At 42.0% G+C, this 15,960-nt stretch overlaps 1 protein-coding gene across 3 annotated transcripts in view; it reads left to right on the top strand.

Moving 5' to 3' along the window:
• The window catches only part of DST (dystonin), a 415,725-nt gene that overhangs the window by 204,746 nt on the left and 195,019 nt on the right, over positions 1–15,960 (top strand). For all 3 annotated transcript variants that reach the window (XM_056108983.1, XM_056108981.1, XM_056108982.1), the window contains exons 10-23: positions 1,128–1,223; positions 1,308–1,435; positions 6,205–6,298; positions 6,623–6,777; positions 7,799–8,261; positions 8,352–8,480; positions 8,635–8,712; positions 8,803–8,964; positions 9,052–9,156; positions 11,735–11,830; positions 13,320–13,445; positions 14,282–14,434; positions 14,679–14,833; positions 15,033–15,159. In XM_056108983.1, coding sequence (XP_055964958.1) covers positions 1,128–1,223; positions 1,308–1,435; positions 6,205–6,298; positions 6,623–6,777; positions 7,799–8,261; positions 8,352–8,480; positions 8,635–8,712; positions 8,803–8,964; positions 9,052–9,156; positions 11,735–11,830; positions 13,320–13,445; positions 14,282–14,434; positions 14,679–14,833; positions 15,033–15,159 — 2,067 coding nt within the window. The remainder of the gene's footprint in view (positions 1–1,127; positions 1,224–1,307; positions 1,436–6,204; positions 6,299–6,622; positions 6,778–7,798; positions 8,262–8,351; positions 8,481–8,634; positions 8,713–8,802; positions 8,965–9,051; positions 9,157–11,734; positions 11,831–13,319; positions 13,446–14,281; positions 14,435–14,678; positions 14,834–15,032; positions 15,160–15,960) is intronic.

Here is a 15,960-nt window from a genome sequence, read left to right on the forward strand (position 1 = left end):
ATATGATTTAGGGGCCAGAGAGCTAGTACCATGGATAAGGTGCTTGCCTTACACACAGGTTTGATCCCTACCACCACAAATGCCCCCTGAGTCCTGCTAAGAAGGACCCCTGGGCACGGACCGAGGAATAACCACTGAGCGCAGGTGGTTGTGGCCCAACCTCTCCCACCCCAATCCTCCAAACAGAACCTGAAATCAGAATTTGATTTCAATTAGCCTAGTTACGGGCTGGAGCGATAGCACAATGGTAGGGCGTTTGCCTTACGCGCAACTGGCCCAGCCAACCCGGGTTCGATTCCTCCACCCCTCTTGGAGAGCCCGGCAAGCCTCCGAGAATATCTCGCCCGCACGGCAGAGCCTGGCAAGCTCCCCGTGACGTATTCGATATGCCAAACACAGTAGCAGCAAGTCTCATGATGGAGATGTTACTGGGCCCGCTCGAGCAAATCGATGAACAACAGGAGGACTGTGATTGTGATCCTAGTTACCAGCTATAAAGTAGCCCCAAAGCTTGAAGACTGGATCCCCTCGGTGACCACAGGAACTGGGGCTTGATCAGATGCTGTCACCAGCACTGGCCCAGAAAAGGGTGGTTCCCCGGGGAGAGAAGCTTCAACAGTAACCAGAGGTTGTGATAATTTGTGGAATATAAAGTAATATATATATATAGAGAGAGAGATAGCACAGCGGTAGGGCATTTGCCTTGCACACAACCAACATGGCCAACCCAAGTTCGATTCCTCCGCCCCTCTCGGAGAGCCCGGCAAGCTATCAAGAGTATCTCGCCTGCACAGCAGAGCCTGGCAAGCCACCCGTGATGTATTCGATATGCCAGACACAGTAACAACAAAGTCTCCAATGGAGACGTTACTGGGCCCGCTCGAGCAAATCGATGATCAACGGGAGGGCCTTTACTTTTACTTTACTTTAGTCACCAGCTAAGAATTGGTAGTTTCCTGTGTGTCAGTTTTGTTTTATACAGGTGACTGCATATGACACAATGGATTTTTTTTTGTTTGTTTGTTTGTTTGTTTTGGTGTTACCTGGGATCCAATTTAGAGTCTCCCACTGATGAAAGCGAAGTTTTGAAGTTCGGCTCTTACCATGTCTTTTCTCTCTCACTTCAGGCACTTTATAGTCAGTATTTACAGTTTAAAGAAACAGAAATTCCACCAAAGGAGACAGAAAAGTCAAAAATTAAACGCCTCTATAAGTTACTAGAGGTAAGCAGAAATGCTGTTCGTGTGATCCGTCACAGATGTCTTTTCACAAACTTCTCCGCACACTAAACATTTCTTTCCTTCAAGATCTGGATAGAATTTGGCCGCATCAAACTCCTTCAAGGTTATCATCCAAATGACATTGAAAAAGAGTGGGGGAAACTCATCATCGCCATGCTTGAGAGGGAGAAGGCACTCCGTCCCGAAGTAGAAAGGTAGGCCACCGCTGTCCTCTGTCTCCAGAGTGCCGTGGAAAGGAGACTGCTTGGTTTTGTGGAAGGAGTTTAAGTTTGAGAGCCAGGTCGATTTTGGACCTGTATTTACTTTTTCCGTTTTATTACCTGGGTAACCTTGGCTAAGCCATTGCGTCTTTCCAGTGTTTCCTTTTCACTCATCTGGAAACTATTCTGAGAGGTTTGAACGGGGTAAATCAGTGAAGTCTTGTTCATAAGGGCCAGATGGGCTGGTTTGGTGTTGTGAAGTCTCACCTAGTAAGGTGGTTACCGTTTTGAAAGAATCAAAATTGCCCAGGAGACACTGGTGGAGGGATGGGTACTTGATCATTGTATAACTGAAACCCAAGCACAGAAATTTGTAAGTCTATAACTGTACCTCATGGTGTTTCACTAATTAAAAAAATAAATAAATAAATAATGGAAAAAATAAAAAAGACTGACACATTTACCAAAAAAAAAAAAAAATTGCCCAGGAGAATTTCTCAAGCTGGCTCTTAAGTCATCAGGCCCAGATCTGGAAATTCACATATAGGTCAACCAGGAAAATATAACAGTGAACCTATTTGGTTTCTTGTTATATTTTTGGCTCTTACTCGTTTTTCATGGAGCCATGGGAAGCCAAACAGTGGACAATGTGCTTTGCTTTTAAAGGAAATTGTTGTTATTATTATTTATTATGGTTGGATCAATAGCACAGCGGGTAGGGCGTTTGCCTTGCATGCGGCCGACCCGGGTTTGATTCCTCCATCTCTCTCGGAGAGCCCGGCAAGCTACCGAGAGTCTCTCGCCTGCATGGAAAAGCCTGGCAAGCTCCCTGTGACATATTTGATATGCTAAAAACAGTAACAACAAGTCTCACAATGGAGACGTTACTAGTGCCTGCTCGAGCAAATCGATGAACAACGGGAGGACAGTGACAGTGACAGATTTTTGGGTGGAGGGCCTGCAGGCTCTCCCCAGTGTCTCAGAGCTTATTCCTGGCTCTGCACTCTGGGATCAATCCTGATGATACTGTGGGACCATATGCAGTGCCAGGGATCAAACCTGGGCCAACTGTTTGCAAGGCAAGTGCCTTTCCAACTTGTGTACCCTTTGGCCCTCGTTTAAAGGAAATTAAGTGAACAAAAAAATGCCCAATCAGTGTGAGTTTTAACTCCCTTTTGTCCTGGTGCTGCAAATGCATTTTCGTGAATTCATCATTCATTCTGTTTCGTTATTTGGACTTTCCCAACAGTGCCTGGGGACGGGGACCCAGGCACCATTCCTGTGATTCTCAAGCTGATGGTTTATTGCTGCTTGGGTAACTGTGCACAGAGACGACCCATTGATGCCTGATGTACTTAGGGCCAGGCAGTGGCCGGGGGTTGAATTGAGGCTTCACACATTCCACCCACAAACATCGTTTCATGAGCCACCCCGGAGACCAATATCAAAACTGTATTTTAGGGGCCAGAGCGATAGGCCAGTGGGTAGGGCAGTTGCCTTGCATGCAGCCAGCCCCCGGTTCAATCTCTGGCACCCCATCTCATCCCCCAAACCCAGTTAGAAGTTATTCCTGAACGGAGCCAACAGTACTCCTGGGCACTGCCAGCTGTGGTCCCAAAGCCTAAAAACAGCAGGAACTAGGAAACTATACTTTAGTGCTGTCTGGATAGTAAGAATTCTGTTTCAAGAACACATGAAATAGAAGAGACTGAGCTCCAGCCCTTTCCCTTTGAATATCTCCTGGGATATTCATTACGTGCGTTTTTTTTTAACCCTTCCTAGAGGTAAGTAGTTCTATTTAGAAAAAAAAATGAGTGAGATAGAGAGTGTGAGGGAGGGAAGTAGGAAAAGAGAAAATGAAGGAGAGAGGAAAAAGAGAGGGAAAGAAAACCATCACGTGGAAGAAAGGAAGTTACATAAACCGGGCTGTGGTTTATTATCCCAGTCTTTTTCTGTGTCCTGTTTCCTGGGAGGGCACTGCTGGGTCCCTGGAGAGGTTATAGAATGAATCTGTCTCTGTCAGAGCCCTTATTCCACAGCCTGAGTCTTGGCATGTGGGAACTGCAGTTCGTCATAGGTGTGCACCCCTTAGGGACTGGACCTTACGGCACATCAGCCCCTGGGGCCTCACCCCATGCCCTCCCAGCTCTCTGCTGTGCAGCCACAGTGCCACTGTGTAGCTCTGTCAGGCTGGACCCACCCTCCTCCTCGAGCAAGCTCGTTACACCATTTTTTTTTGGGCAGAGAAATGCATTTCATTATCTTTATCATTCTAATCACGCTCAGATCTTGGCTCCAGTATTACTTTCTTAAGAAACTTTCCGTGATGTTCCCAGCCCATTGAGATGTCTTGGGTATCATTCTCGTGTTTGACCAGTTTTGTTCCTTTTGTCACACTTTTGTGTTGCTGGTGATTGTGTATTGATTTCTGTGTTCATAAGGAGAAGGGCTGCAGCGTGCTTCAAGAATGTGGAAACAAGTGTTCTGTGGTGGTGCCCAAGACAGGGCTTGGTAGCCTGGAGGTGCTGACTGGTCTCACGGGCGCTGTGACGCACATGCAGCTTCAGTGTTGAAATAGGAAATAACGTGTTGAAAATAAAAAGAACGAATCTAATTTGCGGGTTCTTTATTAAGTTTCTCCCCAGACTCTTGTTATGGAATAATATCAAATTTATGGAATTGGGTTGTTAGAACCAAAACAATTATGCAATTGGGTTGTTACCCCAGGTTCATAAAATGAGTCTCTCACAGGAAGAAATTCTGGGTGATTTAAATGAAATATATAAGCTGATCATCTGAAATAAAAATGAAAAAGTATCTTTGAAGAATGCGTGTGGTATTAAATTTTTGATACTTTCGTAAAATAATCCACTGGTTAAGATTTCAAGATTCAGGAACCAGTCCATCTTGTTGCACGAGATTATTAGCTTAATTTATAAGCTATGCAAGATCAGATATATTCCCTAACTTGCTAAGCCTCAGTTTCCTCATTTGTAAACAGGATTTAATGATATTTATTACATTTTGTGGTTATGAGTATAAGATGAGGTAGTATATGTCAAAGAGGAGGTAATATCCTGTCATATAATAATTGCTTAAGGAATGTTAGGTGTAGGGGCTGGAATGATAGCAAAGCGGATAGGGTGTTCCATGCGGTTGACCGGGTTTGATTCCCAACATTCCAAATGGTCCCCTGAGCACCACCAGGAGTAATTCCTGAGTGCATGAACCAGGAGTAACCCCTGTGCATCGCCGGGTGTGACCCCAAAAGCAAAAAAAAAAATCCCAAAGAAGTATTAGGTGTAACTATTACTTTTACTTTTTCTGCTTATTAGAAAGCACAAAATTTCTCGATTCTTGTCTTTAGTGTAGAGAAGCAACAGTTTGGGTTTGTTGTGTTAACTGTCGGAAAATATTTAGGAGCATGGTTGAAAACATGCTTTTACATTTCTTGATACAACAAGTTTTTTGGCCTAACTATTTATTAACTGCAACTAATAGCTATGTGAACTGGGAGTGTGCAGAAGACAAATGAGAAATGGCCAGTGTTCTTTTGCCTTGTAATACCCTATAGAATGGGAAAAAAACAGGCACTGACAAATTTGCAAGCATTGCATGGATATTCTTCTTAGCCCTTAGACTTTCATCAATAAAAAACACTGTATTAAAATGAGACGTGATATTACTGAGAGCATGTCATGTAAAGAAAGATATATACTTTTCCAGTTCATTTGGCCTCCTAAGCAAATGACATGCTGGTCAAAGTGGAAATGAATTTATTTCTCGTCAGACTCATTCATTTATGCTTGCTTTGAACTGTCAGTCCGGCTTACCGGAGTTGGATTCCTCCGCCCCTCTCGGAGAGCCTGGCAAGCTACCAAGAGTATCTCGCCCACACAGCAAAGCCTGGCAAGCTCACCGTGACATATTCGATATGCCAAACACAGTAACAACAAGTCTCACAATGTTACTGGGCCCGCTCGAGCAAAATCGATTTACAATGGGAGGACAGTGACAGGGACAGTTCTTCAGTACGGAACTGCAGCTTATAGAAGTCAGGATGTGATTGAATATTTGTGTTCTTTTAGCTGATGATTGGATATTTCCAGAATAACTTCTCCTAATCATTACCTGTGCTTCAGTGAGACACCTGAGTTGTTTTTCAGGTGGTTGCAATTGTATGACTCTTGGTGAAAATATTTGGCTTGTCTTCTTCGGTGACGCCCCAATCAGTTGGCCGTGTTCATACTTGTAGGGTTTTAATGCAGACTACAAAAGGCAAACATTAGCTGGCTTTAGGCAAGATTCTTTTGAATAGTTATCAGCATATCCTTTGCCATGTGTTGAATATGCATGTCGGAGCATATTTAAAGAGCCTTCGCCGCTGTGACGTTCCAGTGGACACTTTTCACCGTTAGACGTTGAGCTTTGTTTCAAACCTACGATTTTCGTCAAAAAAAAAGAACATCATTTCAGGAGTAAAAATGCACAGTAATACTTATAGTTACTATAGCAGTGATTCTGTGTTTAGTAACACGACGAGCACTCGAGCCAGTCTTGATTCAAGTGAAAATTTTCTCTCCGTTAATTGTCCAACGCTGATCAACTCCTGCATCAGCTTTGGCAATGAATCCTTTAATGGACACAGGTAGTGGACTGTTGGTGTGAGATTCTATTTTACTTTTGATCGGCTGCGTTTTTCGGGATGGTGAGCTGACTTCGCTAGGAGAGGATTGATTTTATTTATGTATTTTTTTTTTCAGGTTGGAAATGTTGCAGCAGATTGCTAACCGCGTTCAGAGGGACAGTGTCATCTGTGAAGACAAACTAATGCTGGCACGGAAAGCTCTCCAGTGTGTAAGTTTAAGAGCCTGTGGGAGACGGCAACTGAGGGGTTTGTATGGATGAGTGAATTGGGACTTCTGCATAACTCGTGGCCATTCATGGGCATTTGTTTTCTAGACATTAAATATTGGCACTTCAAGCTTGTTAAAGATTTTGATCACTGCTCTCTTGAGTAAACAGGAGTGAAAGGAAGGCATGTTCGAGCTGAAAGGGAAGGCAGGAAACCCCAGTCGACTTCAGTTCCAATATTTGCAGGATTCTGTTTGTCAAGTTTGGAAAGTTATTCCACAGAATCAAAGCTGCATTTTGGTTCGTGTTTTCGTGTTTTAAATGCAGGATTCTAAAAGATTGGAATCAGGGGTGCAGTTTCAGAATGAAGCAGAGATTGCCGGGTATATACTTGAATGTGAGAATCTTCTACGCCAGCATGTAATCGATGTTCAGATTCTTATTGATGGAAAATACTACCAGGCAGATCAGTTGGTGCAGAGGTAGGTACTGCTCTTTCATCCCAGGTCCTTTCATGATAGGAATGGGTTTGGGGAACAATGAGACAAAACGTCTTTATTACTTTTTTTTTGGGTGGGGGAGTACTGTCACATAAATTCTGGCACATTTTGGTGTGTGAAGTTGATATTCATCCTTCAAAGGAAACAATAGAAACCTTTTATGATATGTATAATTTCAAGATTACAGTAACTAATATCACTTAATGTTAATGTGATCTGTCACCTGAAAAGGGTATCTTTTAGTTCAGTTTTTTCAGCTTTCTCTGTTGTATGAAAAATTGTTGAAAAGATACACACATACACACACATGTACATTTGGGAAGTAGGGACAAGGGGAGGAATAAAACCTTTTGGGTTATATGCTCTATCTATACCAGAGATGGATATGGTTGTATATTTAAGTAAAACATATTAATTGATGTTTTCATTTGTTGATTTCACTTTTAGAAATTATAGTGATTTAAATTATGATAAAAACTAGAAAAGCTTTTTATACATGCCAGAAATATTTCTAGTGGCAGAAATTTAGAAATAACCTGAATTTAAATAGCAAGAGAAAAATCACATTAAAATATAGCAGAAATTTAGAAGTAACCTAAATTTAAATAGCAAGAGAAAAATCACATTAAAATATAGCATTTGTGTTCACTATAAATTATAGGTAAGAAATATACATAAGTGCACAAACTACAAATTCAGTGAAGAGTCACATTAATAATTAATAATTAATTATTTATCAATTACTTATTGATAAATAATTAATCAATATTTTACAGTAACTTTTTAAAGAAGTGGACTTGATTGCTTGAGCAGTTTAGATTTGTGGAAGAAATGAGTGGAAAGTAGATCCTCAAAATCTCTGTCCCCTTATTAACAGTGTGAGTTTGTGGTACATTTGTTATCATTGATTAACCGGCATTTATAGGTTATTGTTAATGAACGTTTATCACTTATATCACATTACATTCTTTCTTCAAAAGTGCCTCTATATTGTACCTTCCAGGGTTGCAAAAATGCGCGATGAAATTATGGCCTTAAGGAACGAATGTTCTTCCGTGTACAGCAAAGGGCGCATGCTGACGACGGAACAGACAAAGCTCATGATATCAGGAATCACTCAAAGCTTAAACTCAGGATTTGCACAGACCTTAAACCCCTGTCTGAACTCAGGGCTGACCCAGAGTTTAACACCGTCCCTGACCTCTTCAAGTGTGACCTCAGGCCTGTCCTCGGGTCTGACCTCCCGACTGACTCCCTCTGTCACTCCAGCCTATACACCTGGGTTCCCATCAGGATTAGTGACACACTTCAGTTCCGGAATAGAGACAAATTCACTGCAGACGCCCAAACTGATGCAGATCCGAAAGCCTCTTGTCAAGTCTTCCCTGCTGGATCAGAACTTGACCGAAGAGGAAGTAAACATGAAATTTGTCCAGGACCTTTTAAATTGGGTGGATGAGATGCAGGTACAAGTTTCACTTTTCTTGAGAGCTTTAGTCTTACTGCTCTCAGTTTCTTTCTCACATCTGCTCTCTTTTTGTTGTTTTCATTTGAAGGTGCAGCTGGACCACACTGAATGGGGTTCAGATTTACCAAGTGTGGAGAGCCATTTAGAAAATCATAAAAATGTCCATCGAGCTATTGAGGAATTTGAATCGAGCCTTAAAGAAGCTAAGATCAGTGAGGTATTAAAATTCAAAGACCTATATGTATTTTCCTTGACCTTCCTTTGTTTTTTGTTCTATTTATAAAGACGCACTGACAGATAATAACATAAATGAGAAGTTAAGAATTCCTCGAGGTTCTTAATCTTGGTATCTTATAAATTCTGTGTTACAGATCCAGATGACAGCACCGCTTAAACTGACTTATACAGAAAAGTTGCACAGATTAGAGAGTCTCTATGCAAAACTCTTGGTAAGGATTTTTAGTTTTTCCTTTCAATTTTCTTCTTTTTAACCTCTCTTTAACAAAGCCATGGTTCTTATGTTGATTTTTCTTGCAAAGAATACGTCCAGGAATCAGGAGAGGCACCTTGATACACTCCATAATTTTGTGACTCGTGCAACCAATGAACTTATATGGTTGAATGAAAAAGAAGAGGAGGAAGTTGCCTATGATTGGAGTGAAAGAAACACCCACATAGCTCGGAAAAAAGATTACCATGCCGTAAGTACCTTGGTATTTGAGTGCTGGAATTGTATTTGGATTTAAATCATTTTTCCTAACACACGCCTGTGTTCTTTCTTACATCAGGAATTAATGAGAGAGCTTGATCAAAAGGAAGAAAACATTAAAGCGGTACAGGAGATAGCAGAGCAGCTACTTCTGGAAAATCACCCAGCCCGGTTAACTATTGAGGTATGTCATCAAGTACAACAGACATTTGATAATTAATTCCCTTTCTCTAATTGCTCACAGATCAGATAAGGGTAGTTATTTCACTGAAATCAATCACGATGCCACAGAATATCAGTAAAATTCCAGATCTTACGAGGAAATTTGGGGAATGTTCCATTTCATCTTTTTTTCACATGAAAATAGGGTTTCACCTCTGTTTGAAATGGCACAGAAAGAGTGTACAAAACCTACAAGGGTAGATAAGGACACGATAGTAAGCATTGATACTCGGGTAAACTGCAAGTAAGTATTCCCTGAGGGTGGAGAGATGAAACTCTTAGAAAATATGATCAGAGGTTAAGGTTTTTAATATTTTACATGTGGGAGTCCTGGCTTTGATACCCAGCACCCTCAGTTTCCCTGAGCGCAGTCTGAGTATTATAACCCCCAAACCTGGCCTGGCAAGGCCCCAGAAAAAACTAGACTACTGATGGGAATGGAAAATGTGATTATGAATCTGACTTCTGTAGAAACGTTACTCTCATTAAGGACTTTGGAGGCATAAAGTTAAATACTTTATGATTTGACTGGCCCGGCTAATGACTTGCGGTATGTGAATAATTATGAACACAATTTCATGTTTTATATGACAAACTAATAACAAAGTATAATGTGTCTTTTATAGCCGATTTTTTCAGAGCAGCTTAATTTGAGGGCACAGGTAATCTGACCCTGATATGCTGCCAGATTTCCAGTGCATTCCGTTGAGAAAGCCTGCCCAAGCATGGTTCAGCTGAGAGGAGTTTTTCCTAAAGGAAAAATGCCAAGCAAGATAGTTTATTAACAACTCCTTGAGAACCCTCTTGTGGAACTCAAGAAGTTGTGCCTTAAATATACAAGGATGTTTTATGTTAAAGATGGACTTTCTATAGTATTTTTGCCCTCATAGAAGATACACTTTTTTTTTTTGCCTTTTTGGGTCACACCTAGGAATGCATGGGAATTACTTCTGGCTCATGCACTCAGAAATTATTCCTGGCGGTGCTTGGGGGACCTTATGGGATGCCAGGGATTGAACCCAGGTCGGCAGCGTGCAAGGCAAAAGCCCTACCAGCTGTACTGTCATTCCAATCCCAGAAGATACACTTTAATTAAATAGAAATTCTAGTTAATAAATATTTAATTTCACAAGGTTAATTTTTTTTTTATAAATTTAAATTTAATAATTCGCAAAGCACGTCCAGTATCAAAACCAGAAACTGGGACCTGGTGGGGTGGGCTTGTGACCCCCTCCCATGGACCACTGGGGGGGAGTGGGGGAGCACTCAGGACTCTAAGAACTGCTCGGACACAGAGTTTAAGTCCCGGAAGATGGCCTGCTGGTGGGCACTGAGTGGGCTGTGGCCATCGGGCGGGGTCAGGGCAGGGGGCAGACTCGTGAACTCATCGTCGAAGTAGTGCAGGTTGGTGGGGTTACGGAGGGTAGGCACAAGGTTAAATTTTTTATATAGATCTTCCAAACGGTACTGAGGTTGGGAGTGGGGATCCCTAAAGGGACCAGCAAGTCTAAAATGTCTAAAGCAAGTCTCTGCCAGCTAGGCCAGAGAAGCCCTGAGGCTGCAGAACTGCCTGGGCCCTGTGGTAGCTGGGATTACCCAGTTTTATCCCAGGGATGCTTGGGAGCTTCTGGGGCCACACTTGGCCGGGGAGAACATCGTGGCACCGGGAATGAACTGGGGTCAGCCCCATGTGAAGCAGGCACCTTTATCCCCATGCTATCTCTCTGGCTTCTAAACAAATACTTTAAATAAAAATTGATGGGATTGCATGCTCTACTCACATGTTTCTCATCCCAAATAATTCACCCTCTCACCAAGAATCTATTCTGAAAAATCTATGTAGTGAACTACATAGATTGTTTCAAAGCAACAGCAGCAAAAATTATTCAGCTTTATAATCTCGTGTCAGCAGACGATTTCTGTGAACCAATAGCAAAAATTTGTAAAAAGTAGTAAAAAGAAAAATCAGGCACAGATACATAGAAATTCGGAGAAATCTGACCATGGGATTTGGTCAGTGGCAGAGTATGTGGTTTACATATCTGGGTCCCTGGATTCAATTATTGGGACCCTCTAAAAATATTTAGAGAAAGGAAAGGTGAAGGACAAGACGATGTTGCGAAGGAAGGTGTCTTTGAGGATTTCACAAAGTAGGTGGAAGGATTAGGTGGGAGAGGAGGGGGAGGGACAGTTTTCCCTGTACCAAAGCGAGTTTGCCTCCACTCCAGATATTAAATGTTTTTTTTATGGGAAAATAATAGCCAATTAGCTTTCCTTATCTATTCTAAGAAATTTCAAGTTTAACACTGGAAAGGTATTGACTGGATTGATCTAAAAAACATTTTTATAAACTATGTTTAAGGTTCTTGAGCTGAATCGTATAGGTAAGAACTCAGCATTTCACTCCATAGATGTGTCAGGTCTTATTCTGCTGAGGTGACTCATCATCTGGACAGTTGAGCCTTTGATCCCGAAGGCATTGCTGGGTGCTGAGGTGTTTCATTTCCAGCCCGTTGTGGTAACTGTGTTTTATCCTGCAGGCCTACCGAGCGGCAATGCAGACACAGTGGAGCTGGATCTTACAGCTCTGCCAGTGTGTGGAGCAACACATAAAGGAGAACTGTGCTTATTTTGAGGTATGTGGACGGAGTCACGTCTGTGTCATGAGGATTTGCCCGACTTAAAATTCCTCGTAATGCATTGCTCAGATATGTTATGTAAAAGGGGCTGGAGTCATAGCACAGCAGTAAGGCACTTACTTGACTTGCGTGAGGCTGACACGAGTTCATTTCCAGCCACCCCGTATGATACCCCGAGCCCACCGGGAGCAAGCCCTGAGTCCCACCGGGTTTGGCTCCCACTCCCCCAGAAAAACGAACAGCAACAATAAATAATTTAAATCACGGATGTTAAATAAAAATCTAGATGTGCGTGATGTGTAAAGGGAGATGAACGGAACTGTTTCCTTTGAGGGTCAAGTCTGAAAGGACAGCATGAAGGAGGAAAACCATTAAAAACTACTTGAAAATATCCACATGGATCTCTTATTAAGGAAGCATTTTTATGACAGAGAGACCTTTTTTTCCCCTTCAAAATTTTTAAGATGATTTCGGAAGTTTTCTCCATTTAGGAATTGTTTGAACTCTAAAGTAGAGCAAACGTTCCATGAAAATAATATTGGGCCAGATCTTGGCCAGCTTTACATTCATAACCACCTAAGTTCAAGTGTTGTTTGGTTAAAATATAGCTGTGACTGTTGAATTCTATTGTAATTTTATTCCATTTTTTGCTCCAGAGGCCTATACGTAGAATTCTTGGACTCAATTTTTTTGACTCCCTGCCTGACTGATATTTATATACTTTACTATGAAAGACTTAGTCATTTATTCTTTTTAAAGACATAGTCATTTATTAAGGTAACAGTGTAGCAGAATATAGATGTGTATCTGTTTTTGGGGTTCAGTGGTTCCACAATGTACCACCAATAAGATTTGTTTGGGATTGATACCAATATCCCTACGCCCCTCTGTGAATCATTTCCTGCCACTTTCATCTCATCTCATCCGCACCCTTTACTATCTGTTTGGCTGCCTCCATTTTGTTGTGAAAGATCTTAAGGTTGATTTTCATTGGTTATTTTCTTGACTGCATTTCTCAACTGGAAGGGCATATGGGTGCAAGCCCCCAGACTGTTTCAGGGGGACTGCAGGTGAAAAGAGGAAAAAAAATGAGGGGAACCACAGCAGAAGATGAGGGATCACCCAGTAGAACAGGAGCAAAGAAGGGGATCATGGTTAGAAAGAGATTGACAAACACCGGTCTAGTCCCTTGCTCTGTTTCTGTCTACACTTCTGGCATCTGAAAGCATCTAGTATTTCTGTCGCCCGACTTTCTTCGTTTAGAATCACATCCTCCTGTTCTATCCATGTTGCAGTCAAAAGCAAGACGTCATTCTTTTTCGTAGCTAAGTAGGATTCCAATTTGTATACACGCAGCTTCTTAATCTAGTCATTTGGGTTGTTTCCCAATCTTGACGCTTGTACATAGTGCTGCAGTGGATATGCGTATGTATATGTCATTTTGAATTAGTGTTTTTGTTAACTGCCCTTTTTCATCTTTCCCTAGTTTTTCGACGATGCCAAAGAAGCTACTGATTACCTAAAGTATCTCAAAGATGCCATCCAGCGGAAATACAGCTGCGATAGATCAAGTAGCATTCACAAGCTGGAAGACCTGGTTCAGGAATCAATGGTATAAATTCAGAAGCTCAGACCATTCACTGATGTGAAGTGGGAGTCATTCATTATTTTATTCTGGTTTTATATTTTCAGAACTTCATATTTTTCTGATACTCTTACTGTCTCCACGTCATTTTTCATTCGAACACTTTAACACTTTAAACATTCAGCTTTAGTGCTTTTTGTAACCAATACAGTATTTTTCATGTCATGTCCTGAATATCTTAAAACGCATTGGCAGTGTTCTAAGTGTGTATACGTTTAGTCATTGTTCATTCCGTAAATACTTGTTCGAGACTTTCTAGATCTCGGCTACTATAGTTAGCTGCAGGGGCTAGAGAGGGGAAGGAATCAGACATGACTTTTATTGTTGCGGTACTTATGTGCTAGAAGGAGAAGAGAATGTAAACGTGACCGATAAGTAAAGTATTGTGTCTTATGTGGTAGTAAATGCTAAAGCAGCGGGGAATCAAACCAACCAAACGAACAAAACAAGGGAAGATGGGGGGCCACAGCCATAGTACAGCAGGTAAGACGCTTGCCCTGTATGCGGTCGACCCAGGTTCAGTCCTTGGAATCCTTTGTGGTCCCCCGAGCACCACCAGGAGCAAGTCCTGAGTGCAGAGCCAGGAGTCATCCCCTGAACATTGCTGGGCGTGCTGTCCCCAAGTCCCCTGCCCAAATAAAACACGGGGTGATGAATATAGGCGGAGTAGGAAGAAGGGGTTGAAAACATAGGCTAGATAGTCAAGAAAGGCTTTGGTGAGGAAGTCACATGCATATAAAGCCTTGTCAGAACAGAGAGTACAGGTCTTTGACTTTTTAAAGTTCACGATGTTTTTTACACAGGAAGAGAAAGAAGAGCTTTTGCAGTATAAAAGTACAGTGGCCAGCCTGATGGGAAGAGCGAAAACAATAATTCAGCTGAAGCCAAGGAACCCTGACTGCCCGCTCAAGACTTCTATTCCAATCAAAGCTATTTGTGACTACAGACAAATTGAGGTAATTGCAGTTCCTGGAAATAGATCTAATTTCGTCCTCGAGCACATAGCACCTATTTTAAAAGGAGATGTATTGTTTCTCTAGTACTACAGTGGGTTTTATTTTTTAATCTTAACAAACCCACACACACATACACGGCCTAATACACACACACACACACACACACACACAGCCCAAGATAGAAAACTTTTAGTGGAAAACTTTTGGTCAACATCAGGTAATTGTGTTCTTTTTGGAAAACCAGATCACGATTTTCAAAGATGATGAATGTGTTCTGGCCAACAACTCTCATCGTGCCAAGTGGAAGGTCATCAGCCCGACTGGGAATGAGGCTATGGTCCCTTCTGTATGCTTCACAGTTCCCCCACCAAACAAAGAAGCTGTTGACTTTGCAAACAGGTTAGTGTGCCTGAGTTTGGGAGACTCACGTGCGTGATAGGTACTGTCAATGCTATGTCAACGGGCAGAGGATCAAAAAGATGGAGAACTGGTGAATGCGGGGTATTTTGCTAGCGAGAAAAATTGCAGTGTGTGTTTCACAGGAGAGTGAAAAGCCTTCATATATATACATATATATATATTCTTTTAATTATTACAGAATTGAGCAGCAGTATCAGAATGTCCTGACTCTTTGGCACGAGTCTCACATAAACATGAAGAGTGTGGTATCCTGGCATTACCTGGTCAATGAAATTGACAGAATTCGTGCGAGCAATGTGGCTTCTGTAAGTATAAATTCACATATCGGTGTAATCTATTATGGTCATGGTCACAGTCCTCCCATTGTTCATCAGTTTGCTCGAGTGGACCCAGTAATGTCTCCATCGTGAGACTTGTTGTTACTGTGTTTGGCATATTGAGATACTCTCAGTAGCTTGCCAGGCTCTCTGAGAGGGGCAGAGGAGTAATCTTTAAAAAAAAATATTAGGGAGAACCTTTCTACAAAGGGTAGACCTTGTATTCACTCTAGAACAGAAGTTCTCAAAGTTTCCTCCTTATATGAAGCACGTGGAGAACTTTCAGGTTTTGTTTCTTTGGCCATACCTGACCATGCTCAGGGGTTACTCGTGACTCTGCATTCAGGAACTACTCCTGGTGGTACTCAGGAGGTCATATGGAATGCCGGGGATTGAACCCTGGTTGGCTTTGTGCAAGGCAAGTGTCTGCCCCACCCCACACTGTGCTCTCGCTCCGGCCACACACTTAGGGAGCTTTGGAAGTCCTGAATGCCTTTTAATTCCTAATATGTTTCTTGAACTGTGTACTTCTTTTTTTTTTTTTTTTTTTTGCTTTGGCTTTTGAGGTCACACCTAGTGATGCACAGGGGTTACTCCTGGCTCTGCACTCAGGAATCACCCCTGGCGGTGCTCAGGGGACCATACGGGAATTGAACCCGGGTCAGCCACGTGCAAGGCAAACGCCCTACCTGCTGTGCTATTGCTCCAGCCCCGAACTTTATACTTCTAATAACATGGTTGAGGCCAGAACAAAGCCATGGCAGTCACATTAGAATAATTTCTGAGGGT

This window comes from Sorex fumeus, unplaced genomic scaffold (assembly GCF_029834395.1).
Source record: "Sorex fumeus unplaced genomic scaffold, SorFum_2.1 ptg000241l, whole genome shotgun sequence".
Classification (NCBI taxonomy): domain Eukaryota; kingdom Metazoa; phylum Chordata; class Mammalia; order Eulipotyphla; family Soricidae; genus Sorex; species Sorex fumeus.